This window comes from Protopterus annectens, chromosome 5.part0 (assembly GCF_019279795.1).
Source record: "Protopterus annectens isolate FY-2018-M chromosome 5.part0, PAN1.0, whole genome shotgun sequence".
In the NCBI taxonomy this organism is placed as follows: domain Eukaryota; kingdom Metazoa; phylum Chordata; order Ceratodontiformes; family Protopteridae; genus Protopterus; species Protopterus annectens.
Genome location: NC_056735.1, coordinates 1,179,810,274 through 1,179,822,377, shown reverse-complemented (window position 1 = coordinate 1,179,822,377; position 12,104 = coordinate 1,179,810,274). Strand labels below are relative to the sequence as shown.

Genomic DNA, 12,104 nt, shown 5'->3' with positions numbered 1-12,104 from the left:
AATATTGTCACCACAATAAACAGAACACTTCCCATCCTCTGGAACAGACTACCTAGCTATGTCAAACAGAGCTCCTTATTAGCACTCTTCAAGAAAAATCTTGATGTTTGGATGGGAAATAGGAAATTTACCCTGGGGATCACTTCTGTGGCTCTGCTCAACAGGGGCACAGGAAAATAATTTTCTTGGGTGGCATAAGCCAAGGTACCTTTTTGGCTAGGCTTATATGGGCCCTAGGGCCAATAGCCTAGTACCTACTTATGAACCTATGAAATGCAGCATTGATATTCGTTTATGAAGCTGCAGTACCCATGGTACTTCACTTGTACACCATCGGCATTTGACAAAGAAAGTTGTTTGGAAGTTGTTCAGTACTGTGTATAGTGTTTGTCTGTAATTTATGCAGTTATAACCTGTGTGAAGCTAATCATTTTCTTTCCAAGCCTCCACTGAAAATGCAATTCATACCTAGTCAGACAATCCCGCTTAACAAATACAAATAATAAATGTGTGTTTTTATTACACATGCTTATACGTTTCCATGGCTGGCAGATGTATTTCAGAGTCATACATAAAGGGTCATTCTCAGCATTACCACAGACACAACATCTGATCCTGCTAAGTAGCTAGGAGCTACCAAACCCGGTATGTGAAATGGGAATCTGATGAGGATTTGGGGACAGTGTCAACAAAAAGAGACAATGAAAAAATGCTTTGCTCTTCATTCTGGGTCTTAACATGTTGTTAACACAATGGCTTTTTGACGTGCTAAGTAAACCTGAACAGAACTTTAGAAATGGTGAACTATAAAAAGAAGGGTGGTTTCACATACATTCTCTTACACCAAACCATTAAATATGAAGTATCTGATCAGCAAAATGGAACTGTTAACAGTCATTCATACATTTCCTCATTGTTTTTAAAACATTTTAATTGTTTTCATAAAACACAAATTCTTGTAGTTATTCTGTGCTAATTTGCTTTGATACTTTTCTTGTCTTCAGGTTCAGTTCCAGTTTGTGCTTCTAACAGACACGCTGTATTCGCCGCTCCCACCGGACCTCCTACCTCCTGATGCTACAAAGGACCGTGAAAAACAACCTTTTCCTCGAACCATTGTGGCAGTGGAAGCCCAAGATCAGAAGAATGGAGCCACTCACTACTGGACGCTTGATAAACTCAGGTAGAAAAAATCATGAATCATGTCTTTGTCTCATTATTTTTGTATCCAGTCACTTTCTAGGCTACAAATAGCAGGCTTGATGGAATCATGCATGTACTTAAACTAGAAAAAGAAAGAACAAGTGTCTGCAGGTCAGGTGTCATGAAAATAAGAAAATATGAAAAGTACAGAAACATAATCACGCATCTGCCCCGGCCTCTCCAAAAATCCAGTATCATTAAATCTGAAAAGTTTCTAAATATTTGATCTGAATTTCTACTTTCCTGTGTGAGGTTTGATGTTAAGGTACACCTTTTATTATATGTCTTATCTTCCTTGGCTTCCTTATTGCATTCATTTGAAGCATAAATGTCTACATGAAGACAGTTTTAGGGTTTATATTAAGATCTGGACACCATCTATGGTGTCCCCCTTAGCATTCATATCTAGCTGTCATACATCAGATCACCAGTGTACCCCCGTACTTATTTCGTTCTTGCAGCCATCATGTATCTTGCTGCAGTTAAACCTTCATATGTACTGAAATGTGAAATAGTGAACCTAGAATTATTCAACTGACCATTGCTCTGAATAGCTTTGTTTACTCTTCTGCATATCTCTTGTCAGTTACTGGACTTGAACCTGTGCTGTTCTTGTATTAGACAGGTATCGTTAATTTATATATTTTTTTAATCTTCTTGAACTCTCTGCACCATTTCCTTCTAAATAATTACTAATTTTGTCAGCATTCTAGTCATTTGCTTAAGATCTTTCTCCCCTAATTTCTTGTTTAATTTCACACTCTTGTAAATTAAACAGGCAAGAACAGACTACTGAAAAACAAAATTAGAGAAGAAACCACGCAGTAGCACAAAACGAAATGATTAAGCGCTTTTCGTTTATTCCAGTAAACAAACTTCTTCAGATCAAATAAAACAAAAAGTCACAGTTTAAATACTCTCTGGGCTGATACTTACTAAGTCAATTAACTACTTAAAGTGAAAGCTGACTTACAAAACACGCCCTGTTAAAGAACACAACTAGACTAAAAACTGCTTTTAAAGTGAAAGCTAAAAATCCAAATAGTCAGACTAAAAATACAGCTAGCGTTATCTATAAAAAATGTATATATCTAGCCTACTACTATGCTAGTGAGGCAAAAAAGTGATAATAACAAATGCATAAAAACTCCACTGGTATTTATAAAACTGAATTTATACTAATACCTGAATTGGTGCACTAAACTGTGTATGTTGAAGCACATCTGATGTGAAAAACATAATTGGTAATAAATAATATACCAAAATAAAACTTCAAATTCTCAGCAAAAAATACACATAAAGTCACTAAACCAAGGTGCTCAAAAGCATTAGAATAACTGAATCATGCTAATGTGGAAAATAACCTAACACAGCCTACCTGTTGAGGCTCCTAAGTTTAAGAACGCTACTTAAAGAACAGTTCTCATTCAGACCTGGTGAACTATATGCGTTGAGTCTGATTTGCCAAAACAGCTCTCGCTCTTCTAATTTAAGTGGGAGAGGAGCACCCCTAAAGTCTTGTGTGATTTGGTCAATAATCAGAAATTTAAACATATGGTTGGGATGAACTGAAATATGTTTTGCTAGTGTGTTATCGAGTTTCTGCTTCCTGATCGCATAAGTATGTTCATAAATGCAGTCACGTAGGCGTCGTTCTGTTTTGCCCACGTAGAAAGCTGTACAGGTTTGGCAAATAGCTAAGTAGATCACCATTCTTGAATTACAGTTGGCTCTTAAGTTCAACTTATATTCGTAATCGTAAACTTTAAATCTATTGGATTCCAAGATGTATTGACAAAAATTACACGCCTGGCATTTAAACATGCCAGCTGTCATTGATTTTTTAATGTTGTGTCGTTCAAGGAGGGCTTTGAGATTTTTTTGTCCTTCTATAAACAACCAAGGGGTGATTGCCAAGTTTTTGGTGTACTGTGTTATCCTTTTTGAGTAAGTCCCAATTTTTACGTAGTGCCTGAACACAGTCACTACTATTGAAACTGTATGTTGTTATGAATGTGACACCGGAACATTCAGAAGGATGCTTACTTGTGTGGACATTCACTAAGTCTGTGTTCGAGGATTCAGTGTCATTCATAAGAACCAGTTCTCTGTTCAAGATTGGTTTATAAAAATGACGCTGACGCTTGGACGACACTTCTTCTATAATAGCGTCTAACATTTCATGTGGGTAACCCCGATGTAAAAACATATTTCTTAGGTGTCCACATTCATTGGCAAAGTCACTATCCAGTGTAATAATGCGGGCTGCCCTCACTAACTGACCTTTGACGATCGCCCGCTTTTGATAAAAAGGATGACAACTTGCGTAGTGCAGGAATGAGTTGGAGTATGTTACTTTCCTATAAATATTAGCTGTATATTTGTGAAAGCTAGTATCTTTAGAAAGTAAAATGTCCAAGTACGGGATAGCCTCAGTATGGAAACTAGCAGTAAATTTCAAAAACTGTGTAGTTGAATTGAAGTAGTCCACTAACGCTTTGCTCATGGGTAGGTCACCATCCAGAAGGATAAAAATGTCATCCAAATAACAGGTGTAAAAAATCACCTGATCTTTAAATGGACATTTAGTGGACACGTGATCATGTTCCCATTGTGCCATAACTAGATTGTCAACACTGGCTCCACAAGGGGAGCCCATGGCTACTCCAGTTTTTTGCAAGTAAAAGTTGTTATCAAATGTAAAAAAGTTATTAGACAAAACTAGGTCCAACAATTCGTGAACCAGAACCAACTCATTCCCACTACTACCATTAGATCTAAGCACTTGTTCTACCCAGTCGACTGCTATGTCTTGGGGAATGCAAGTGTACAAATCTTTAACGTCAATAGTAAGAAAATTGTACCTTGCATTGAAATCTAACTTATTAATTTTACCAAGAAATGACCAAGAATCTTTGCAGATCTGTGGAAAGTTGACCAAGTATTTCTGTAAAATATTATCAATGATTTTAGCACATGGATAGGTAGGGGAACCACGGCCATCTACAAGTGGTCTCATGGGTGGGTTGTGAACATCCTTGTGAATTTTAAGGATACCAAACAACACAGGAAGCAAGGGTATGCAATTGATAAGTAATTGTATGTGTGTTGTGTTACCCTACCCTCGATGAACATTTCCTCTATGTGATCTTTGATTATGGTAAACGCTTTATTTACTTCAGAACAAGAGCTGATATATATGGCTCCTATATAGTTCACCAGGTCTGAATGAGAACTGTTCTTTAAGTAGCGTTCTTAAACTTAGGAGCCTCAACAGGTAGGCTGTGTTAGGTTATTTTCCACATTAGCATGATTCAGTTATTCTAATGCTTTTGAGCACCTTGGTTTAGTGACTTTATGTGTATTTTTTGCTGAGAATTTGAAGTTTTATTTTGGTATATTATTTATTAGCAATTATGTTTTTCACATCAGATGTGCTTCAACATACGCAGTTTAGTGTACCAATTCAGGCATTAGTATAAATTCAGTTTTATAAATACCAGTGGAGTTTTTATGCATTTGTTATTATCACTTTTTTGCCTCACTAGCATAGTAGTAGGCTAGATATATACATTTTTTATAGATAACGCTAGTTGTATTTTTAGTCTGACTATTTGGATTTTTAGCTTTCACTTTAAAAGCAGTTTTTAGTGTAGTTGTGTTCTTTAACAGGGCGTGTTTTGTAAGTCAGCTTTCACTTTAAGTAGTTAATTGACTTAGTAAGTATCAGCCCAGAGAGTATTTAAACTGTCACTTTTTGTTTTATTTGATCTGAAGAAGTTTGTTTACTGGAATAAACGAAAAGCGCTTAATCATTTCGTTTTGTGCTACTGCGTGGTTTCTTCTCTAATTTTGTTTTTCAGTAATTTCACACTCTACTACTGCTGGTTTCCAAAACCTGTCGTATAACCTGTGTTCCCTGGGTTCCATTAAAAATGGGATCTGCCATGCTGAGTAACCTGGTTAACAAAACAAATAAATAGATTCTCACCTGAAAGAGGAGCTTCACAAATTCATTATACAAAGACATATATATTGTTTGGGTTATTACAAAGTATGCAGATTGTGGTACTGAAGTTTATAAGTAAATAAAACGTTTGTACTATTACGACTCACTTAAAATGTATAGTTTGTCCTCTGTGTAAGTGTTTTACACAAAACCAAGCATTTAGCAGGTTGCAACAAATATAACTATACAAACAGACAATTCAGTGATGTAGACAATTGGCTCTATGTCTTACACAACCCAGTTTCACTAACATCTTGAGGGCTAAAAGAGCTGTGGATGTGCAGTTGAAGTGAATAGCTTTTTTTTTTTGTTAATTTATTTAAATCAGTTTGTTCACATTTGCTGCATAAGCATCATGTTTCATTTGTTTTAACAAAGCTCCACAGAGTTTCACAACCAGCTGCTGTTCTGCTGTATTTATCTGATCAATCCAAGGCATCTGCTGATTTTTGCAAAACTTAAGTAGAATTTGTCACTATATTTTGCACTTTTAAACTGTATTTTTACTATATCACTGCTTATTTGGGCCGTTTTTTTACTGAATTGTTGAACTTTGTTTGCTGTACATAGATTACATTCAGACCTGCTGAATCTAGCTCTGTTTGAATAACTTGAGCACTAAACCAGGCTATTTTTTGTTGGAGAGTGTTCCCTTGCACCCTTGTGACAGGAGTGTGCAGTTAGAACTCATCTGATTGAAGGTTGCTGGAACAGGACTCAGTTTTGAGTTTTTTTATTGGTTAATTTGTTTAAATCAGTTTGCTCATGTCGGCTACATAAGCACCGCATTTGCAAGGGTATGTGCTTGTTTACACATTGCGCATTGTCTTTGCGTGCTGGATACCGCTGGCGGTTATAGATGCAAACATTTTTATCTGCAAATTTTCCCTTAGTACTCTGCTGGTATTCCATTAGTGAGTTCTTGTAATTATGCCTCACTGACTGGTAATACATTCAGCAAAGCTTCTGAGGTATCAGCAGACATCCTGCCCACTAGCCCTTCATATTTTTTGACCACTTCTCCTGTCCTCTACTTTATCTTTTCCTGTCCTGTCCCTGTTTCTGACCACATTAACTTACCTAGCGTTATGGATGGTCAGTTTCCACAGTTTCTCCAAAGAACCTGGTCAACATGGGGATCCTCAGACAATGTAGCAATTTCCTCATGTACACCGACAACCCACTTCTTCTAGTTCACACAAATTCAATATGTGACAGACGCATCTGTATTAAGAACCTAGAATCCAGGCTCTCTTACTCACCAGTCAGTACATCTGACACTAAGCAGACTGTCAGCATGCATACCTCATTTCCTGCATCAACCAAACCAACAACACATAAACCTACATATGTACAGATCCATACCAGAAGCTTACCTAAACACCAGAGATCTCCTAAACACAAGCAAGCTTCACATAATGCATCGCCTGCAGAACATAGTACGCATAACATCTGTGTCTCATCAGACAAGTCCCTGAGGCATAACACAAAACCAAACATCTTAGTCATAAGTGACTCCATTGTGAGACACATAGATGCCCCTCTCACCAAGTTGGATAAGGAAAAGGTCTTGGTCAGCTGTCTGTCAGGTTCTAGGATCCACCACATCACATATGCACTCAAGACTCTCAACAACAGGTACTGTTATGACTCCATCATAGTCCATGTTGGCGTGGAGAACTTGAGACATACCTCACTGGACTATATAAAGAGACATGACTGAGCTGTTTGCTTACGTGTCTTAGTCAGATATGTCCCTAGCCTTGAGCAGTATTTTACCTTTGCCTCAAATGATGCCACAATACAAACAAAAAATGATTGACTTCAACAATTGGCTATGTTTCTCATGTCATTCTAAGGGGATCCAGTATCTGTCAGCCTTGGTTGATATGGTCACCAGACCTCAATGCTTTGCCAGAGATGGTCTTCATCTGTCACCCCTTTGATTCCGGATACTGGCTAAGGCTCTTGCCACCCCAATAGTACCTTTTTAAGGCAATGTCACAAGAACAAAATTCCCAACATAAAAATGCCCTCTAAAAACAACATCAAGGGCATGCTGCTAAATTCTAGGAGTCTAAACCTGAAACTACACTCATTGGAAGCCGTCCTTTCTTTGGAAGATGCTGACAAAATAGGGGATTCCATCTCCTCCAACAGACACGTAACCAGTGGTGTTCCACAGGGATTGGTTCTGGGACCCCTGTTGTTCAGAATCTACTTCTCCAATGTCCAGGCAAAAACTAAAAATCTATGCCTGACAAAGTTTGCTGGTGACTGCAAACTGGGAGCAGTCATCAAGTCCCTTAATGATGTCAACATCCTGCAACAGGGACTCATGTAGACTAATGATTGGTGCCAAAGTCATGGTCTTAAACTAAATGCAAAAAATGAATTATTATCTCCTTCAGCAAGGGCAATATTCCTGCAAACTACCACATCAGTAGCAATACCCTAAGCATCCATTCAGTGGTGAGAGACCTGGGCACACAGGTTGACAGCAACCTTACCTTTGATCACCATGTCTCCACAGTGGTAAGAAGGACATTGTATATTGCTCATCTCATAAGTAAGGGCATTGCCTCCAGAAAAAAAGAGATTATCACCCCGCTGTACTCTTCCTTCTTCAGGCTAATAATAGAGTACACTGCTCCCTTTGGTATATACCTTTCCAAGCACCTGCAGCAATTAGAGACACCACAAAAGTTCCTTACAAAGAAAATTCAGGGTCTCCAGTGTCTGTCTTATGTGGACAGACTGAAATTACTGTTACTTTACTCTGTGTCATATGGACTACTCAGATGTAACCTGTGCCTTGCATGTAAGGCAATCTCTGACCTTGCTTTAATGGAATGCTGCACATCTGCCAGTCAAATGGCACACAGGTCACTCACTCTATGGACCTTAACGTGGTATGCGACATCAACAGGACCTACTGCAGGGACATATTTGTCTCCCAGAGGTTGCCTCACCTCTGGAACAGGCTTCCAATTTATGTTAAACAGTCCCCCTTGTTGACCCTAGTTAAGGGCTCTTTGGAAGATTGGATGGGTAATTGGAAATTCAGCCTGGGGGTTCCACCTGTGTCCCTCTTGGATAGGGGCAATAGGTGCTGATTTTAGTGTCTGCTTTAAACAGACACTGCTGGGAACAAGGGTTGAACTTGGCTAGGCTCTAAGGGCCCTAGGGTCATTAGCCTAGTAACCTCCTATGATCCTATTAAGTTAGTTCAGGGAGAAGACACTAGGTGGTGCACTAGTACAGACTGCCACCTGGGGAAAGACCTACTACTATGTGCTTCATTGCACAGCAAATGAAGGTGGAAGTTCAGAAAAAGAAAGTGCCTGCACTCATGTAGAAATGTCTTTCTGGGTCTTGAGTGAGAGTAGTAGTGTAGAACACATTATACCACTTTTTCTGATTGACGGAAAACGTGATATTAGAATAATCTAAAAAAGCCCCTATCCCCATGCATAATGGTGGCAATCTGTCTGTTGATTTTCCCTCACATCTTCTGATGGTATGAGTGAAAATTAATGAACGTCTCACTGGAGGGCTCAGACTAAATAATCACCATACATTAAGAACAATGTTCAAAAAAGTTATAAAAATTAAAACTAGCTTAACAAAATCAAATGTAAACAATGCCTAAAATGACAGAAAAGAACACAAGACCAGTAAATTATGGTGATAAGTAGTCAAAGAAAGATTCTGCCAGGTCCAATGAAACCGGAGAGCAATATGGTGAGAAATCTGAACTAATGTTAAACTATGACGAAAAGGAAGAGAATGTGGTCAGAAGTGTAAGCCTGAGTGAGCTGCATAAGTCAGAAGGATGAGGAAAGAAACCAGACTGACTGGCAACAATTTGGATTCAGAGGAAATAATCAGTGACACAAATTGTTGTTATGGCATTCATTCTGTAGTCTTGAGTTTTATTCCTTCAGTCTACATTTTACTTACTTAGACCTCTGAAATATCCATATTTTTGCAAGATGTCCAGATTTTTACCTCATATTTTAGGTCTGTCCCACATAAACTTTGTTGTTTTGTAGCAAATCACTGAAAACTGAAGTCATTAAATAATGTCAGACATTTGAATTTCAGACTTTATATCCTTCAAAAAAATGCATGCTAATGCAAAACCTATTACTTTAAAAAAATACATTTTATTAAGAGCAATATTTAAAATCTTTCCCTGATTTTAGGCCTTTGTCCCCCATCATTTTCAGCCTTGTCCAGAATTATTGTGCCAAGAGGGTGAGGGGTATGTACCAACTGTGTGACTCTCATTAAGTTACATAACAAAACAGTTGGATCAGTAATAAAATAAGCCGCAGTGTCTACTAGGTTTAGTCAATTAAAAATTAAAGTTAAAAAAATGATAACAAAGCAGACATAGAAAGGAGGCACACTAAAACAGCTTTATTTAAATGTAAACTAACACCCGAGCTGAGCTACTTTGTAATGAGCCATTCACTAACAGGGTTTGGTTTTCAAAATTAACCACCATAAATGGCATTGACACTGAAGTGGTAGCAGTATTCAAGTATGTCAACTTCCAATTTAATTAGAAACTTAGTTTTGCTTAGCATAGCAGTAGCACTGTTCCTAAGATCTTCAGAAAACATGACATGTATTAAAAAAAATCAGTTGCTACATATCTTCAGAATAAAAGTATAGTTAAGCAAAGGAATATTTCTCCCAGCGCTGACTCATAGTGAATTGCTGTTCATTATTCCACACACTTGTAATATGACAAAACCAGAGGAAGCAACATATCCCAGACCTAAACCAACTACTTTTGAATGAAAGACCACTTTGGCCTCTCAAACCTCATCTTTGCATAACAGGTTTCAATATTTACAGTTCTCCATTGCCCACAAAATTCTAAACAGCAAGCATTGTAGATCCCTATATGACTTTATGACAGTGTGCTTTGCAACCAGCCTGAAAAAGCCACAAAACATTCTTATGGAGTCAGCATGACTGTGGCAGTGCCTACTCTCCAATATGCAAATTACTTGTCAGAACAGAGAGTATTACAGGAGGTGATGTCTCCCTACCTAAAGGCACGTAGATCTAGGTGATGCAGGTGGCACCGCTTTGATGTGCAGGGTTTGGTGGGAAGGCTATGCTCATACACAAATATAACTCTCTTCAAGAGCTTCAGACAGATATTTAGCCAGATTTGCAGTTAATTTGTCCATTCATGTAACTTGCATTCCGCTATCTATGCTAGACCCTGGAATGAAAAGGACAAATAAGCAGGAGTCATAACAATATGACACTGTGCCTCAGGTATGGTCAAAGTAAATATAGGTATAGTAATGTCACAGACTAGCCTTGTGCAACAATGTAAGAGGTAAGAGTTACAGTACTGCATGAAAGGGTTAGAAACTTGCACAAGGGTGGAATAGCTGTCTATCTAGGGCTTTCTCTATGTGAATTTTTGCTTTTCCACTTGTTCAGGAGTTGAAATTGCGAGGATTATAGGGGTCTGCCAGGGATTTATCTTGTTTTCCCAGGAATTCAGTACAATATAGCTAGAAATCCTGAAAAAGGTATAATGCATCTGTTTACTGGGGAGAGACAGATACAGATGAGAGATTTGTTTGCGGTGATGAGACATACAGTTCAGAATTATTGTCAGCAATGGAAAAGTGTTCAATATATCCATTATTTTTTTCTTCACAAGGGCACAATGTCCAATGGCAAGTATAGATGACAGTGTTAGTGGATGAAAAAGCTGAGCCAAAGACTGCAAATTTTGAGTTACGTGATTCATTAGTGTAAGTCGATAGCATCAGAAATGATTGAGCAAGACAGAGTTAAGAAAAACAGATTTTAAAGTGATTGATGCTAAAAGAGATGAAAGAGGAATTAGAATTGCTTAAACTTGCTTCCGCCATCAAAAAGTGAAAATAAGTAAAATGTGGTAAAATGAATAGAAAGAGTCATATGAAGCATGAAAACTATGAATGACATTTCAGTAATTTCTATGTGAGTGCTACAACCATGATAGAAATAAATGCCCAGTAATTAATAAAGTGTATGCAGCTCTAAGCTTAATATTGACTATGTGTTGCATGACATAGTATAAAATAATGTTGGTCTTAAAAGTTCCAAATACAGACCCATTCATTGCCTGCTCTACAAATTGTTTCAAGATATTTGTGAGAATTATGTCAGTAAGGCAAGTTGTAATTAAGTGAAGACTACAGGAGTTGAGACTAATGAAAACCTAATGTGAGCAGAGAAAATAAAAGCAACCAATCCGTTCCCAAAATGCATTTCCTCAGTAGTTGCTTACCTTGGCTGTATTTCAGCCATTTAAATTTGTACCCTCGCTTTTCTTTTAAGGAAGATCTATGTAGCTGGAATCATCTTTGCAGATAGTTCTAATTTAGAGTGTCAAATATTTTAGAACTGTAATACCGCTGTAGCATTATTAAACTTTATATTGCATGAGCGTGGATTTATTTTTATTTATATTTTAGATATTTTTATTAAGCTCGATTGTGAAAAAGTTGTTTTGAAATGACTGTTTTTAGAAAAAGGGCATCTGTAAATAATTATTTACATTTTTCATGCAATCACCCCACGTACATGAAAAAAGCATGTACATGGGGTACAAATGATCCAGGTCTCTGGGTTCATTAAAATGCTGAAGAATTAAATAAAGAAATACGTTTTATTACAAATTTATTTTTCAGCAGATGCTATAGTTTTACATTTCTAAGAAATATAGCAGCTGGAACTGTGAACAAAAGACATTTTAAACCCCCACCTATTTTACACAAAGGAATTATGTCCACTAATGAAGCTGTTGGTCATAAAGCTAAGTCCTTCTGTGTAGGGATGACAGCTGATGATTTTGATGGAAAATTGG

General features: G+C 37.5%; 1 protein-coding gene across 18 annotated transcripts in view; it reads left to right on the top strand.

Annotated features, from left to right (window-relative positions):
• Positions 1-12,104, top strand: part of KIF1A (kinesin family member 1A) — a 2,189,582-nt gene that overhangs the window by 1,312,838 nt on the left and 864,640 nt on the right. For all 18 annotated transcript variants that reach the window (XM_044071047.1, XM_044071036.1, XM_044071035.1 and 15 more), the window contains one exon: positions 1,005-1,183. In XM_044071047.1, coding sequence (XP_043926982.1) covers positions 1,005-1,183 — 179 coding nt within the window. The remainder of the gene's footprint in view (positions 1-1,004; positions 1,184-12,104) is intronic.